Below are 18237 nucleotides of genomic sequence, written 5' to 3' on the forward strand. Positions count from 1 at the left end.
TACTTGGGGTATCATGTGCCGTTACTTGGGGTATTGTATGTCATTACTTGGGGTATTGTGTGACGTTACTTGGGGTATTGTGTGTCATTGCTTGGGGTATTGTGTGTCGTTGCTTGGGGTATTGTGTGTCGTTACTTGGGGTACTGTGTGTCGTTGCTTGGGGTATTGTGTGTCATTACTTGGGGAATTGTGTGTCGTTACTTGGGGTATTTTGTGCAGTTCTGGTTGCCCAGCTATGGGAAGGATGTCATCAAGTTGGAAAGGCTGCAGAAAAAATTCACAAGAATGTTGGTGGGAGTGGAGGGCTTGAGTTATAAGGAGAGACTGGATAGGCTGGAACTGCTTTCCCTGGAGTGCAGGAGGCTGAGGGATGACCTTACAGAGGTATATAAAATCATGAGGGGCATAGATAAAGTGAATAGTCACAGTTATTTTCCCAGGGTGGGGGAGTTTAAACTAGAGGCATTCAGTTTAAAGTGAGAGGGGAAAGATTTAAAGGGGACCTGAGGGGCAGGTTTTCACACAGAGGGTGGTGGGTGTGTGGAACGGGCTGCCAGAGGAAGTGGTAGAGGTGGGTACAATTACAAAAGGCATTTGGACAGGTACATGGATAGGAAAGGTTTAGAAGGATATGGGCCAAACACAGGCAACTGAGCCTAGCTTAGGCAGGCACCTTGGTCGGCATGGACGAGTTGGGCCGAAGGGCCTGCTTCCCTGCTGTATAACGCTGTTACTCTAAAATGGATGCATGTCATATTAAACCACTACAAAGTCCCAGTCAGAACACAATGGAATCATTGGGAGCATTTCTAGACACCACACTTTGTGAGGATATGTTAACACTGGATGGATTGAGACAACACAAGCCGAAAATTTAGAAATTTAAAGTGGCATACAACAGGGACATTTAAGACTCTTAGATAGGTACATGGATGTAAGAAAAATGGAGGTTTATGGGCTGTGTAGGAGGGAAGGGTTAGATTGAGTAGGTTGATATAATCGGCACATTTTGGGCCAAACTGTTCTATTTTCTATGTTCAAAAGGTGCTTTGATCTGTTTGAAGTTATTAACGTAATTGATAAATTAAGGTAGATGGAGAGAAGCTTCTTTGATCAGTGATGGAGCCGAGCACCAAGGAACAAGGTCTCTCAGGAGCGGGGTGAGGAAGCACTTTTTCACATAGAGGCTGCCAGAAACTTGGAATGCCTTTCCACAAGCAGCAATCGATGCCAGGTCAATTGGGAAAGTTGATGCAAACGTAATTTTGTTGACCAAAGCTAAAAGGGGACGTAGATCAATGGCATGCATGTGAATCTGGGTCATGCATCTCATTGACTGACGGAACAGGCTCGAAGGACTGAATGGCCATTCCCTATTCCCAATGTTTCTCCATTGTTAGGTAATGTTGTCCATCAGGTTTGATAAGGAGGCTGAAATCAGGGATCATAAAGCACTAGTGTGGGCTAACCCTGACCTCGGGTGCCGTCTGTGTGTCCGGCGGTCTGTTCTACCTGTAACTATGTGGCCTTCCCCCAGGTGCTCCTGCTTCCTCCCTCATTGCAAAGAGGTGTGGGTTAAATTGTTCCTAGTGGTAGAATCTGGGGGCAGTTGATGGGAATGAGGAGAGAATAAAATGGGATTGATGCAAGTTTAGTCTAAATGGGTGGTTGTTGGCTAGCATGGACTTGATGGGCCAAAGGGCCTGCTTCCATGATGTTTATCTCTATGTCTCTCTCTGTCACTGTTATAAAGACACTAGAAACGAGTAGAGGCAAAAAGGACTGTATAATGATATCTTCTTCTCCTTGAACCTACCCACAGGAGACATTTCAGGGATGCTAGTCAAATATGGTCCATCCAGAAACCGTGGCTCATTGTCATTGATGTCTTGAATCTTGACGATAAACTCTGACAAGGGTTCGACGGGTTTATTAGTCAGGCGGTCGACAGCTTGTGCCCGCAGTGCGTAGTAGGCTTGTTCCTCACGATCCAGTCGTTTGGTGGCGTGGATATCCCCGGTGCTCTCATCAATGATGAAGATGGAACCTGCTCCTTCTCCTGAAAGCACATACTTGATGGAACCATCTCCCCGGTCAACATCAGAGTGAAGCTGGTGGTAAACAAGTGCAACGTTAGGGTTTTTCAGTCCCCAAGAATATTATCGCCATTATGCAACAGTATTCTCCTGTCAATGGACAATGTGTCCAAAATTCCAGGACATTAACATATCGGATGACCTGTCCTGGGCCCAGCACATAGATGCAATCACAAGGAAGGTGCACCAGTGTCTTTACCTTCTCAGGTGGTTAAGGAGGTTTGGCTTGTCACCAAACACTCTAACAAACTTCTACAGATGTACTGTTGAAAGTATCCTGACTGGTTGCACCATGGTCTGGTACGGCAATCCAAATGCACAGGAGTGTAAGAAACTGCAGAGCGTAGTAGACTCAGCCCAATACATCATGGACACATCCCTCCCCACCATCGGGAGTATCTACAGGAGGTGCTGCCTCAAGAAGGCAACATCCATCATCAAAGATCCCCACCATCTGGGCCATGCCATCTTCTCGCAGCTACCATTGGGCAGGAGGTAAAGAAGCCTGAAGTCCCACACCACCAGGTTCAAGAATAGCTACTTCCCTTCAACCATTGAGTTCTTGAACCAACCTGCACAACCCTCATCACTACCTCAGTACAGCAACACTATGGCCATGTTGATCACTTTGCACTAAAATGAACCATGTTTTATTTTGTTCTAATTGTATTCTTTCTTGTAAAAAGTATGTATAATTCAGGTTTTTCTTGTGAATGTTGTGTCTCTGATGCTATGTGCCGGTGATGCTACTGCAAGTAAGTTTTTCATTGCACCTGTGCACACATGTACTTGTGGAGATGACAATAAACTCAACTATGACTTTGACAATACCATGTAAGACATCTTATAGTTGGACATGCTTATGGCTTTCAATGAAAAGAACAGATTATGAACTGGATCAAAGTAAAACTTGAAAGTCTTACACTTACATTGAAACTCCATGAATCCAACAATCTTGGGGATTTGACTGGCATAATTTCTGGATTATCAGATGTTACATCATAGAACACCTTTAATTCATTTTTTTTTTGGAAGTTACACAGTGTATTGTGGAGGGCCGTAGCTATCATGTGACAGCACTGCCCATTACCTGGTCGAAAGGCATACCACTGTCAATCAAGGTTTGGCTCCACATCACCCATCAGTGCACACCTGACCATTGGTCCCTTTAAACGCCTTTGTACTTGGCCTCGGGCCATTGGCCTTATTGAACTACCTGGGCTGGACCCTCCAGCCCTCCAGCATTATAAAGAGTGCCCAATGTGCCTGGTTTGCGCTCTTTGATTACTCAGAGGAACCGTGGAACGACACTGGAGAGACCGTTGGTAAGGTGTGCACTTCAACAGGGTTAGGAGCGTCCTAAGTTAGTATTCCCGGTAGCGTAGAGCTGTGCCTGCAGTGAGTCAAGGGGTGGCAGGTATCGTATTGCTTTTCCTTGATTTTATGTACCCAGTTCATTGTGTGTGTGTGTGTGTGTGTGTGTGTGTGCATTTTACCCACGTTGCAATTTTCCCACGCTCGCTATAAACTGTACGTGTGTGCGTGTATGTGTGTGTGTGTGTGTGTGTGTGTGTGTGTGTGTGTGTGTGTGTGTGTGTGTGTGTGTGTTATTCCTGTTACCATTTTCCCTGGTTTGTCTTTGTAAAGAATTCTTCCTTGCCAGACTGTGTTCAGAGTCCTTTACTTTCAAGATCCTTCAAATCTGTTCCCTTCACTCATAACACACAGTAGTGTAATAAATCTTCCTGTGAACCCACTAAGTTTAAAGAGAGTGTGGGAAACGGGGGCCTGGTAAATCTAAAGGGTGCACGGGAAACAGGACCCAGTGAGGTGAAAGGGAACGTGGGAAAGGGGAGCCCAGTGAAGTTAACGGGTGAGCAGGAGATGTAACCCAGTGAGTTTAAAGGGAAGGTAGGAACCAGAACCCCAGTGCATTTGAAAGGAACAGCATGCGATGAGCTCGATATGGAACCATCGGAATTTCTATATAATCAGATAGTGGAATTTCGGAGTCTTATTGCATATGGTGGTTTGCATGATCAGAAGATCCCAATGCATTTCGCAGGCAATTAAGGACTTCCAAAATGCAACGTAGAAAATGTAGCAGCCAATTCATGCACAGCAAGATCCCACAAAGAGCAGCACTCCCACTTTTCCTGTGATTTTGGTGGAGGTTTCGGCACTGGTTGGGACACAGAGAGAGCTCGCCGCCCTTGCAGGATCTTTTGCTTCTTCCCGAGAGGGCAGGTAGCACCTTGTGTAAGACACACCACCAGCAATTGTGCAGCAGTCCCTCAGTACTGCTCCAGGAATTCACAATATTCTGACTCAGGCAGGAGTGCTAACTGTCCAGGCAGAGCTGATGAGGTTAAGTGGGAATTGCTCTTCACAGATGGGAGTGGGGCCGGATTGGAGAGTGCCTCGCAAAGCTATCGGCTAGATTACTGTGGGGCAAGTTTAATGAATCAGAATCAGGCTTATTATCACTGACATATGTCGCGAAATTTGTTTTACAGCAGCAGTACAGTGCAAGGCATAAAGACATAAAAATTACTATGTTACAAAAATAAATAGTGCAAAAGAGGAATAACGAGGTAGTGTTCATGGGTTCATGGACCGTTCAGGAATCTGATGGTGGAGGGGAAGAAGCTGTTCCTGAATCATTGAGTGTGGGTCTTCGGGCTCCTGTACCTCCCCCCCCGATGGTAGTAACGTGAAGAGGGCATGTCCCGGGTGGTGAGGGCTGATTTTACCCTGTGTTTTGAGTTTATACTTATACATAACTATCAGTAACTTCAAGGATTATCCAGAGGGTTAGCATTGTCTGGGATATCGAGCATCTCTTTGGTCTCCTCTTCCTTTTCATTGATGTTCCATTACTCAATAGTATCGTAGTGACAGTTTCCACGCATATATTGACAACGTACAACTTTAATTCACCAACCGTTCTCTTACCCCTCCATTACTGTCTACCTGCACTGCACTTCCCCTGTAATGTGACACCATATTCTGCATTCTGTTTATTTTTTCCCTTTGTACTACCTCGATGTACTTGTGTATGGAATGATCTGTCTGGATGGCACGCAAGCAAAAGCTTTTCACTGGATCTCAATGCACGTGACAATAATAAACCAATTACCAATTACCAATCATCACTAACCTGTCAGACTTAATATCAGACTTCCAGCTCTAGATCAGCAGTAATTTCCAAAAACTAAATGTTGTTGAGACTTATGTCATGGATTGGCAGCACAGTGGTGCAGATGGTAGTGATGGTCGTGCTGCTGCCTCACAGGTCTCATGAGCCGGGTTCAATCCTGACCTCTGGTATTGTCTGTGTGGAGTTTGCACATTCTCCCTGTGACCACGTGGGTTCTCACCACATCCGAAAGGCAGGTTAATTCGCTGCTGTAATTTGCCCCCAGTGTGTAGGTAGAATCTGGGGGAAGTGGCTGGGAATGTGGTGAGAATAAAATGCGTTAGGGTAGGATTAGTGTAAATGGGTGCTTGATGGTCAGCATGGACTCGGTGGGCTGAAGGGCCTGTTTCCATGCTGTGTGGCTTCATAATTCTATATCTATATGCATGGACAGACAATGAGTCCTCATTATTCACAAGGGATGGGGCACTGACTTCTCACAGGTAACAAAAGGCTGCTGGCAGTGATCCCTCCACAGATATACCAACTTCTGTGTCGAAACCGGTGGAAACATCCAAACGCTCCAGTCCTCACACCCAGTCCTCACCCTTGACCTCACACCTTCCCTCACCCCTGACCTCACTCCGGTGACACACTTGTCCCTCACCTCTGACCTCAATGTGGTGACACACCTGGTCCTCACCCCTGACCTCACACCTTCCCTCATCCCTGACCTCACTCCAGTGACACACCTGGTCGAACCTCACTCATACAGGTATGCATTCCACTTCTTTTGTGCCTTTGGAACAAGTGTGAAGTGGAGGCTGAGGCTGACTTGTGAATACACGGGACTATGGACAGTAAGTCAGCGGATAATGAGCACGTAGTGTGCTAGTCTAGAAATTGAATTTCACTGCCTTTAGGTACGCTCTTAGTAGGTGCTACATTCCTCTCAGATCCCCTGAAAATGTCTGAATAGAGTACATTCAAAGCTGAAGCATTTGAGACACAGAAGCTGTGCTAAGATGGAACCTGTGTGGTTCCCATCCACCACTGAATGTGGAGGTTACAGCTGTCGTGGCGTTGTTTGCTGCTCACTCCAGGTGCAGCAAGCAATTAGGAATTAAAGCAGTACATTGGCCTTTATTACAAGAAAGTTTGAGTCCGAAGACCAAAGACATCTTGCTGCAATTACATGAACCCCTGTGTGACCACAGCTGGAATATTGTGTACAGATCAGACCGCCACGTTAGTGTAGCGGTTAGCGTAACGTTATTACAGCGCCAGCAACCTGGGTTCAATTCCGGCTGCTGTCTGTAAGGAATTTGTACGTTCTCCCTGTGTCTGTGTGGGTTTCCTCCGGGTGCTCCGGTTTCCCCCCACCATTCCAAAGACGTACAGGTTAGGAGCTGTGGGCATGCAATGTTGGCGCCGGAACACTTGCGGGCTACCCCCAGCACATTCTCAGTAATGCAAAAAGATGCAAACACTGTTTCGATGTATATGTGACAAATAATGTACATCCAAGGAAGGATACACTTGCAGTGTTATTGAGTCATAGAATAATACAGCATGGAAATGACCCCAACTCGTCTATGCTGACCAAGATGCCCATCTAAGCTAGTCTCATTTGCCCACATATGGCCCATATCCCTACAAACCTTTCCTATCCATGTACCTGATCAACTGTCTTTTAAGTGTTGTTATTGTACCTGCCTCAACCACTTCCTCTGGCAGCTCGTTCCATATACACGCTGCTCCCTGCTTGAAGAAATTGCCCCTCAGGTCCCTTTTAAATCATCCCCCTCTTGTCTTAAACCTATGCCCTCTAGTTTTTGGTTCCCCAACCCTGGGAAAAAGACTGTGTACATCCACCCTATCTATGCCCCTCATGATTTTATACACCTCTGTAAGGTCACCCCTCTGTCTCCTACATGCCAAGGAATAAAGTCCTAGCCTGTCCAAGCTCTCTCCATAACTCAGTCCCTGAAGTCCTGGGAACATCCTCGTAAATCTTTTCTGCACTCTTTCCAGTTTCATAACATCTTTCCTATAGCAGGCTGACCAAAACTGAATACAGTACTCCAAGTTCTGCTTCATCAACGTCTTGTACAACCATACCATGAACTCCCAGCTCCTAGACTCAATGCCCTGACTGATGAAGGCCAGCGTGCCATACGCCTTCTTTCACCACCCTGTGGAGAGAGTGCAGTGAAGGTTCGCCAGATTATTCCTGAGACAGAGAGGTCATCTCATGAGAAGAAAACTGATCTTATGCTCTCCCAAGTTCAGAAGAATGAAAGGTGATCTCATTAAAATGTACTAAATTCTTAAGAGAGTTGACAGGGAGGATGGGGAAATGATGTTTCCTTTGACTGGACTGTTTAGAACCAGGGATTACAGTCTCAGAATTAGGGACTCTGTTCAAGGCAGAGATGAAAAATTTCTTCTCTTTTCTGCATAATCATAGAGGCTTGGAGTCATACAGCATGGAAACAGGCCATTCGGCCCAACTGGTCCATACGGACCAAGATTCTCATCTAAGCTAGTCCCATTTGCTTATGTTTGGCCTATATCCCTCTAAACTTTTCCTATACATGTACCTGTCCAAGTAAATATTAAATGTTGTTAATGTACCTGCCTCAACCACTTCCTCTGGCAGATCATTCCATATACTGACCACTCTCTGGGTGCAAAAGTTGCCCCTCAGGTTCCTATTAAATCTCTCCCCTCTCACTTTAAACTTATGCCCTCTAGTTCTTGATTCCCCAACCCTGAGCAAAAGACTGTGCACATGCACCCTATCTATGCCCCTCATAATTTTATGTACCTCTCATTCCTCATTCTCCCTCATTCTCCCACACTCCAGTGAATAAAGTCCCAACCTGCTCAACCTCTCTCCATAACTTAGTTCGCCAAGTCCTGGCAACATCTTCGTAAATCTCCTCTGCACTCGTTCCAGCTTAATGACATATTTCCTATAGCAGGGTGACCAAAACTGAACACAGTATTCCAAATGTGGCCTCACCAACATCTTGTACAGAGAAAAGATATCTTTATTAGTCACATGTATATCAAAACACACAGTGAAGTGCATCTTTTGCGTAGAGTGTTCTAACGGGGAGCCCTCAAGTGTTGCCACGTTTCTGGCGCCAAAATAGCATGCCCACAACTTCCTAACCCCGTACATCTTTGGAATGTGGGAGGAAAGTGGAGCACCTGGAGGAAACCCATGCAGATGCAGGGAGAACGTACAAACTCCCTACAGACAGCAGCCGGAATTGAACCCGGGTCACTGATGCTGTGAAGCATTATGCTAACCGCTACACTACCGTGCCTGTGGTGAGTCTTTGGAATTCTCTCCCCAGAGGACTGTGGAGACTCAGACACTGAATATATTCAAAGCAAAGACCAAAATCTTGTTGGATATGAAGGAAATCAAGGGACCTGAGAGTGCAGGAAAGTTGAAAGATCAGCCATGACGTTAGAATCATAGGGTCATACTGCACAGAAGTAGGTCCTTTGGCCCAACGGGTCCATGCCAGCCAAGATGTCCATCCAAGCTCATCCCATTTGCCAGCATTGGCCCATATCCTTCTAAACTTACCTGTCCATGTACACGTCCAACTGTCTTTTGGGATCTTATTGAATGGTGGAGCAGGTTTGAGGGGCTGAATGGCCTACATTAGCTTCTACTTGTTCTTATATGAAGCTGCAGAAAGCATTCTATCTGGATGTATCATGGCTTGGTACGGCAACTGCCCTGCCCGGGACCACAAAAAACTGCAGAGAGTTGTGGACACAGCCCAGCGCATCATGGACACCAGCCTCCCCTCCTTGGACTCTGTCTTTACCTCTTGGTGTCTTGGTGAAGCAGCCAGCATAATCAAAGACCTCACCCACCCGGGTCATTCTCTCTTCTCTCCTCTTCCATTGGGTAGAAGATACAGGAGCCTGAGGGCATGTACCACCAGACTTAAGGACAGCTTCTACCCCACTGTGATAAGACTACTGAACAGTTCCCTTATGCAATGAGATGGACTATGACCTCGCAATCTACCTTGTTATGACCTCGCACCTTATTGCACTGCACTTTCTCTGTAGCTGTGACACTTTGTACTGTTATTGTTTTTACCTGTACTACCTCAATGGACTCTGTACTGACTCAATGTAACTGCACTGTGTAATGAATTGACCTGTATGATCGGTTTGTAAGACAAGCTTTTCATTGTACCTTGGTACAAGTGACAATAATAAACCAATACCAATACCAATACCACGGAGGTAAGGGAAAATACAGTAAGAGGTAAGCAGCAATCTCCAGTGTGCCTGACCACTCCTGATTGAGACCTGTGCTGTAATTGCCCCACACCATTATAAATACAGGCTTGTCAAGCAGGTGAATATTACAGTATTTTGCAATCAGGGAAATAACATAGAAACACTGCAACACAGTGTGATGTTTCTGCGTATATACAGTACTGAGCAGTAAGAGCCTGGTAGAGGCTACGGGTGAAAGATTAGTGTCACCTACAGGACCCTGTAATTCATGTCTCTTTGCTATGGAGTCTGTTCCTTATTATGACTGATAAACAATGGTTATAGGTTGCACCTACATGTGCCAATTTACTTCCATAATCACAGATGTGGCTGCTGCTCAGATGATGATCTAACTTGGAGGAAAAAAACACTTTGCTGTGCAATCTGAGCGTAGAAAGGGTCTCATTTCTAAACTGCTGTTCTCTGTGTATCAACATAAACAGGACGGCAGAGTCCTGTTGTGTGCCTTCTTCATAATGATGTAATGTTGACTGGAACACTCACTCTGCAGCAGAATCTTGAGGTCGCAACATGTATACAGGTTAAACATTCCCTCTCACAGATAAACCCACTGCTTTCTTGCTGTAGGTATCCTGGGCCTTCATGCTTTGATGAGTACAACCACAACCCTCCTCTTCAATCCCTATCACAATCTCTGTTCCCTCGCCTCCACTGACCTGAGCAAGCCAGCCTGTTCGCAAAGTTGGTGTTGTCTTTGACCTTAAGGTGAGCTTCAAGCTGCACCATTGCTCAGACCACCTTTTCTGACTGCCATAACATCAGCCAAACACTGTCCCCATAAATTGGTAAATTGGTTTATTACTGTCACATGTACCGAGCTACAGTGAAAAACTTTGTTTTGCATGCCATCCATACAGATCTTTTCATCACATCAGTACATTGAGGTCGTACAAGGGAAAAGCAATAACTGAATGCAGAATAAAGTGTTACAGTTACAGAGAAAGTGCAGTGCAGGCAGACTATAAGGTGCAAGGTCATGACGAGGTAGATTGTAAGGTCAAGAGTCCATCTTATCTTACAAGAGAACTGTTCAATAGTCTTATAACAGCGGGATAGAAGCTGTCCTTGAGCCTGGTGGTACGTGTTTTCAGGCTTTTGTACCTTCTGCCCGATGAGAGAGGGGAGAAGAGAGAATGTCCGGGGTGGGTGGGGTCTTTGATTATGCTGGCTGCTTTTTGGTAATCTCACTCTCAGTACCTGTGCAATGGTGTGCTACTTTCTTACACTGCAGGTTAGACATTTCCCCAAAGCGATATCAGCTTGGGAGGGGACCAGGAAATTAAACAAAAATCAAAAAAAAGGACTGCAGATGGCGGAATCTGAAATTAAAGCAGCGAATGCTGGAAACACTCAGCAAGTCAAGCAGCATCTGTAGAGAGAGAAACAGCTCCCTTTTTGGGTATGCCACCCTTCATCAGAACTGGGAAAGAGAAATACTGAAAACACATGTGGATCTCTCTCTTTCCCAGTCCTGACTGAAGGCCACAGACCTGAGATTTTAACTCTGTTTCCACCTCCATGGATGCTGCCTGACCTGATGAGTGTTTCTGGCATTTGCTGCTTTTATACTGTGAAACTAAACACTGGTTCAGTCTTTCACCCACGTGCGGGAATAACATCTCAGAAACAGAGAAAGGAGAAACCTAATGCTTGGAGCAAAAAACTGCTGAGAGAACTCAGCGGGTCAGGCATCCTCTGTAGATGCAGAGGGATAGATGACGCTTAGGTCAATACCCAGCATCAGGATTGAGAGTGGAAAGGGGAAATAGCCAGTATAAAGTGGGGAGGGGGATGGCACTTGCAGGTAATAGATGGAACCGTAGCCCTAATGACTATTTTCCCTTCAATGCCAACCTTATTTCAAGGTCCTGAATGAACCGCCCCTTCTTTGAGACGATGATCCTTGGTTCTAGATAAAGTCAGCAGGAAAAAACATCAACTCCACATCCACCCAGCCAAGCCCTGTAAGAAATTTACCTAAGATCACCTCTTATTCTTCTACTCAGGACCATATGGTCTCAGCCTACTTAATCCCATCAACTCTCTCTGATACATCATCAAAAAAGCTTTACGAAGTTCGTTGAACATGGTATACCTTTAGTAAATCCAGGCTACCTTTTTCTAATCAATCCACGCTGCCCGTTCTAACCATGATTATTGTTCCTAGAATTTCCTCTAGTACTGGGGTTAAACCAACTGTGCTGCAATTACTAGGTTATGCTTGCAACATTTTTTGAACAAAGGTCAGACACCACTCCTTAAACTCTGGACATTAGGAAGATAATGGCCAAGTCCTCTGCAATTTCCTCCCTTCTTTCCCTCCATAACCTGGGATGCAACCAACCTGGACCTGGTGGTTTATCCATATGAAGTGCAGCCAGTCTCTGTAGACCCCTCCTCTTTACCAACTCTTATCCAAATACAGAATCTCAATTACATCTTCCTTTGCTATGGCTCTAGCAGTTTCTTCTTCGCTGGTGAAGATTGATGTGAAGGACCTCTGCCTCCCTCAGAAGATTTCTTTGCTGGTCTCGGATTGGCCTCACCTCTCCACTTACAACTCCCTTCCTGTTCATACCCCTGAAGAATAATTTTGGATTCTACATAGAACACAGAATAGTACAGCACAGAACACGCCCTTCAGCCCACAGTGCTATTCATAGCTATTCCCTCTACCTACAGAATGCCCATATCCCTCTATTTTCCTCTCATTCATGTGCCCATCAAGCCCCTCTTAAAAGCCCCCAATGAATTTGCCTCCACCACCCTATCAGGCAACACATTCCAGGCATCCAGCACTCTCTCAGTAAAAAACTTACCCCTCACATCTGTTCTGAACCTACCCCCTCTCACCTTAAATGCATGCCCTCTGGTAGTGGATCATTCAATAATGAGAAAAAGATATTGCTTGTCCACCCTATCTATGCCCTTCATAATTTTATACACTTCCAACAGATCACCCCTCAGCCTCCACCGCTCCAGAGAAAAGAGCCAAGAGTCTATCCTCTCCTGACAGCACATGCCCTCTAATCCAGGCAGCATCCTAGTAAACCTCCTCTGCACCCCCTCTAAAGCCCGACATCCTTCCTATAGTGAGGTGACCAAAACTGCACGCAATACTCTGAATGTGGCCTAACCAGAGTTCTATAGAGATGCATCATAACTTCTTGACTCCTATACTCAATACCCCGATTAATAAATGCAAGCATTCCATAAGCCTTCTTAACCACCCTGTCAACCTGTGTAGCCACTTTCAATGAGTCATGGACTTGCACCCCAAGGTCTCTCTGCTCTCCAACACTGTTAAGGGTCTTGCCCTTAAGAGTGTACTGCCTCTTGACATTGGTCCTACCAAGGTGCAACACCTCACATTTATCCAGGTTAAACTCCATCTGCTATTTCTCTGCCCACATCTGCAGCTGATCTATATCACACCGTATCCGTCGCCAGTCTTCTACACTATTCACAACTCCACCAGTCTTGGTATTGTCTGCAAACTTACTAACCCACCCATCAACATACTCATCCAGGTCATTTATGATTCTCTTTAATGTTTGATGCCAGCCATCTCTTGTGTTCTCTTTTTATTCCCCTTATTTCTTTTTTAACTTTCCCTCTAACTTCTACAACCAGTCTGGTTCTCACTTTTTTTTTACCTTTTTTTCAAGGGAGGCTTATTCAGTGATTACTGCATCACATGATTACAATACGACACTTTTCCACTATTCACACTATTTACAGTCAAAAGCTTCAAATTACAACACATTCATCTCCATCCAGAACACACTCGGGCCCCTGTGGTGCCCACCGGTCCCAGAAGGCCCCCAATGTACCTGTGGATATAGACATCGCATCCTCCTTCTCCAGGGACACATGGGCACGGACGTAACTTCAGAAGAGGGGCAGGCAATCAGCTCGGGCAGAACCTTCGACTGCCCACCACCACTCTGGTTCTCACTGGTGTTAACTACCTGGCACCTTTCATATGCCCTTATCGCTTACGCTATTTTACTTTCTGTCTTTAGGGACACAGAGTCATACGTCATAGAAACAGTACTTTTGGCCCGTCGAGTTCCACACCAACTAACAAGCACGCACCGACAATGATCCTACACTAATCCCAGATTACTCTCTCCACATTCCCAGCTGCTCTCACTTCCACAGCAGAGGTAATTTACAGTGTCCAATTAACCTACCAACCCCCACATTTTAGGAATGTGGGAGAAAGCTCGGGTGCTCCACACAGCACCCGAGGTCAGGATTGAACCTGGGTCTCCGGAGCTGTGAGGCAGCAATTCTACTAGCTTTGCCACTGTGCTGCCCACTGGTCATCTGTTTTATATTTCCCAACCCTCTAACTCATGGGAACTGTACCTGAAAACCCATTCACTTTAAATTAAATTAAATTTTTAATTAAATTTTATTTACAGTGTGGTAACAGGCCCTTCCAGCCCAACGAGTCCACACCACCCAATTTTTAAACCCATGTTAACCTACCCGTACGTCTTTGAAATGTGGGAGGAAACCTGAGCACCCGGAGGAAACCCACGCAGACACAGGAGAACGTACAAACTCCTTACAGACAGCGACGGGAATCGAACTCCGATCGCTGGCGCTCTAATAGCGTTGCGCTAACCGATAGCGACGAGAAGGCGTACAGGAGTGAGATAGATTGGCTGGTTGAGTGGTGTCACAACTACAACCTGGCACTCAACGTCAGCAAGACCAAGGAACTGATTGTGGACTTCAGGAAGGGGAAGTCAGGAGAACACACACCAGTCTTCATTGAGGGGTCAGCAGTGGAAAGGGTGAGCAGCTTCAAGTTCCTGAGTGTCAACATCTTGGAGAATCTATCCTGCACCCAACACGTTGATGCAATCACAAAGAAGGCACACCAGCGGCTCTACTTTGTTAGAAGTTTGAGGAGATTCGGTATGTCACCAAAGGCTCCTACAAATTTCTACAGATGTATGGTGGAGAACATTCTGACTGGTTGCATCACCGCCTGGTATGGAGGCTCCAATGTGCAAGGTCACAAGAGGCTGCAGAGGGTTGTAGACTCAGCCAGCTCCATCACGGACGCAACCCTCCCCACCATCGAGGATTTCTTCAAGAGGCGGTGCCTCAAGAAGGTCACATCCATCATTAAGGACCCTTACCATCTAGGACATGCTCTCTTCTCATTACTACCATCGGGGAGGAGATACAGGAGCCTGAAGATCCACACTCAGTGATTCAGGAACAGCTCCTTCCCCTCCGCCATCAGATGAACACTACCTCATTATTTCTTTATATTTTGCACTATTTATTTATTTTTGTAATTTATAGATTTTTATGTCTTTGCACTGTACTGCTGCTGCAAAACAACAAATTTCACGTCATATGTTAGTGATAATAAGTCTGATTCTGATTCAGATCTGTTTTTATCCTATCAAACTGGCTATTCATTTTATTTCACCTTGGGAGTCAATGTATCTGAGCACAAGAAGCTTATTAAAAAGGGTGCATCAGAGAGTGAGTCACACTGTATTCCAAAGAGTTATAAAACCATAGAATTATGGCTTGAGGAACTCGAACTCTTGACTTTCATTGACTTAAGCAACATTGACATCACCAAGTCCATGCATGAGGTTAAGATTTTCATGGATAACATGTCTCGGGGGAGGTCACCCTACAGCTAAAGAAAGTGCCATCAGAAAGGTACCAAGTGACTGCCAGACAAAGGTAGTTCGAAGGATCCCTGAGAGCCACTTACTCTCTAACCAGTAGTTCTGAGTACTGACAGGGCAGAGTGTTTCCCTGGGCAGCAACATACAAGAAGCTGGGTCTCTAATTCTTTGACCACATTGAAGAAGAACAATGCTTTCCCCTCTACGTTGCCAATTTTCCTCCCTCCACTGATATTAGTGCGTACAGTAGCAGTCGCATTGCAGTTTGTTGTGGAGAGAAAATATGCTGGAATCTGGAGCAAAAAACAAACTACTGGAGGAACTCAGTGGGTCAGGCAGCATCTATGGAGGGAAATGGACAGTTGACGTTTCGGGTCAAGACCCTTCCTCTGGACATGTCTATTTCCCTCCACAGATGCCACCTGACCCACTGAGATCTTTCAGCTTTTTGCTTGTTGCTTCAGATTTCAGTACCTGCAGTCTCTTGTGTTCCCCTGGGGAGTGTAGCCAGAGCTAAAACCACAGAACCAATGGGTGGCTCAACTTTACAGGGGAAAGAAAAGGTTCAAGAGTGCAATAGGTACCGGGGAGTGGACAGATACTTATATGGCTGTAGAATGGTATGTTGCCTCCTTGGTGCAAGGATGTCAATGAATGGTTGCAGGGCAAGGAAGGGGCTGAAGAACCAAAAGCTATAGTCCACATCAATGCCAATGACAGGGTAGACTTCACAGGAAGCAGTCTCAGGATAAGTCCCAAGTGACAAGTGCAGGAATAGGAGGACGGAGCAAATGAATGTGTGGCTGGAAAGATTTCTGGGGCATTGGGACAGTTTCTGGGGCAGGTGGGACCTGCACAAGATGATTTCTTTATTAGTCACATGTACATAGAAACACACAGTGAAAAGCATCTTTTGCGTAGAGTGTTCTGGGGGCAGCCCGCAAGTGTGGCCACGCTTCTGGCGCCAACATAGCATGCCCACAACTTCCCAACCCGTACGTCTTTGGAATGTGGGAGGAAACCGGAGCACCCGGAGGAAACCCACGCAGACACGGGGAGAACATACAAACTCCTTACAGACAGCGGCTGGAATTGAACCCAGGTCACTGGTGCTGTAATAGTGTTATGTTAACCGCTACACTACCATGCCTGCCCAGATGGATTCCATCTTGAGCAGGACTAGGACCCCATGCTGTGGAGGTTGTTCGGGCTATAGTAGAGGGTTTAATGGAGACACAAGAGACTGCAGATGCTGCAATCTGGAGCAACACACAAAAAGCTGGAGGAACTCAGCAGGTCAGGCAGCATCCGTGGAGAGAAATGGACAACTGACATCTCAGGTCGAGACTTCTTCGTGTGGAGGGCCCCCACTCTGAGATCCGACCCTCTGCTGCTGTGCTGTGAGTGGATCTTGACCCAAAACATTGGCTGTCCACTTCCCTCCATGGATGCTGCCTGACCCGCTGAGTTCCTCCCTTGTTTTTCTGTGTTGCTGTAGAGGGTTTAAACTCACCTGGCAGAGAGATGAGCACCTCAAAGGGAATTCTTCAAGGAGAGAAACAAAGAAGAGATTGGAAGTTGGAGATGTAGCAAAATCAATGGGCCTGGAGAAACCACAGCAAACAGCAAATGGGGCCAAAGTACAAGTGGACTTTAAAATGGCAAAATTAATGCTGCCACATAGAAATGTTGATGAATTATTTGCATATAAAGAAGGAAATAGACGTAGTCTATCTGCTGTTATGGAAACAAGGCTCCAGTGTGGAGCTACCTTGCAATCCACAGCAAGTGATCCAGAATCTGTAGCCCTTCGGACAATGGCAGCATGAACATCCTCTGTCTGTACAGGAGACACGAGACTACAGATGCTGGAATCTGGAGCAACAAACAATCTGCTGGAGGAACTCAGCGGGTCAAGCAGCGTCTGTGGGAGGGGGGGAAGGAATTGTCGACGTTTCGGGTCGAAACCCTGCATCAGATTTCACCCCCCACTCCCACCCCCTCACGATCCTGCTCGTCCCACTGAGTTCCTCTAGCAGATGGTTTGTCACTCCTCCTTCAAAACTCTGGGAGGTGGCTCTTCAGATGCTTGAATTTTCAAGCTCATTAACTTCTCCAGGTTTTTTTTCAACTAATTTCCTTAATATTCCCAGTTACACTGACCCTTGGTGATCCAGAGGTTTCTTGTATCTCCTTCGGTGTAGGCAGACATTTGTTTAATTCCTCTCCCTTTTCCTTGTTCCCTGTTACAAGATTCCCCATGTATATAGGGGACCCCCATTTACCATCACTAATCTCTTCCATTTTCCTTACACATAGAAGCTTAAAGTCTGGGTTTTTGCTCCTTTCAAGTTTTCTCTCACATTCTATTTTCCATTTCCATATCAGTTTCTTGCTCATCCTTTGCTGAATTCAAAAAAACATTTCAAATCCTCAAGCTTACTGTTTTTTTTTCTTCTGGCAACTCTATAAGCCTTTCCTTAGATTTATCGTTATCTTTGATTGCTCCTGCAATCCATGCTTGGACCACTTTCCCCTATTGTGCTTTTGTGCCTTAAAGGAATATGTATTTGCAGCAAGTCATGTTTGATTTCTTTAAGTGCTAGCCAGTCCCCTGTCATGCTATTTAATGTTGTTTCCCAGCCGACACGCCGCCCTCTAGTTCCCTGGAGACACAAGAGACTGCAGATGCTGGAACCTGAAGCAAAAGAAAAACCCACTGTGAGCATTCAGCAGGTCAAGCAGGTGACCTGAAATGTCGATCACCTCTTTGCCTCCACAGATGCTGCTTAACCAGCCGAATTCTTCCAGCAGTTTGTGTTTTGCTCTGTACATCCCCTTGTTTAGATTGGGTACCCTGGTTTCAAGATTGAACTGCATCATTTTTGCACTTAATGTAAAATTCTATTATGTTATGATCCTTGGGGCCTCTGTACAACTTGATTATTAATTAACCCCTTGGTACTGGATCTAAAATAGCCTGTCCCTAGTC

At 45.7% G+C, this 18237-nt stretch overlaps 1 protein-coding gene across 2 annotated transcripts in view; it reads right to left on the minus strand.

Moving 5' to 3' along the window:
• cdh7a (cadherin 7a) overlaps positions 1-18237 on the minus strand; it is a 177094-nt gene that overhangs the window by 114720 nt on the left and 44137 nt on the right. For both annotated transcript variants that reach the window (XM_052022765.1, XM_052022763.1), the window contains exon 3: positions 1817-2111. In XM_052022765.1, the coding sequence (XP_051878725.1) occupies positions 1817-2111 (295 nt within the window). The remainder of the gene's footprint in view (positions 1-1816; positions 2112-18237) is intronic.

This window comes from Pristis pectinata, chromosome 9 (assembly GCF_009764475.1).
Source record: "Pristis pectinata isolate sPriPec2 chromosome 9, sPriPec2.1.pri, whole genome shotgun sequence".
In the NCBI taxonomy this organism is placed as follows: Eukaryota; Metazoa; Chordata; class Chondrichthyes; order Rhinopristiformes; family Pristidae; genus Pristis; species Pristis pectinata.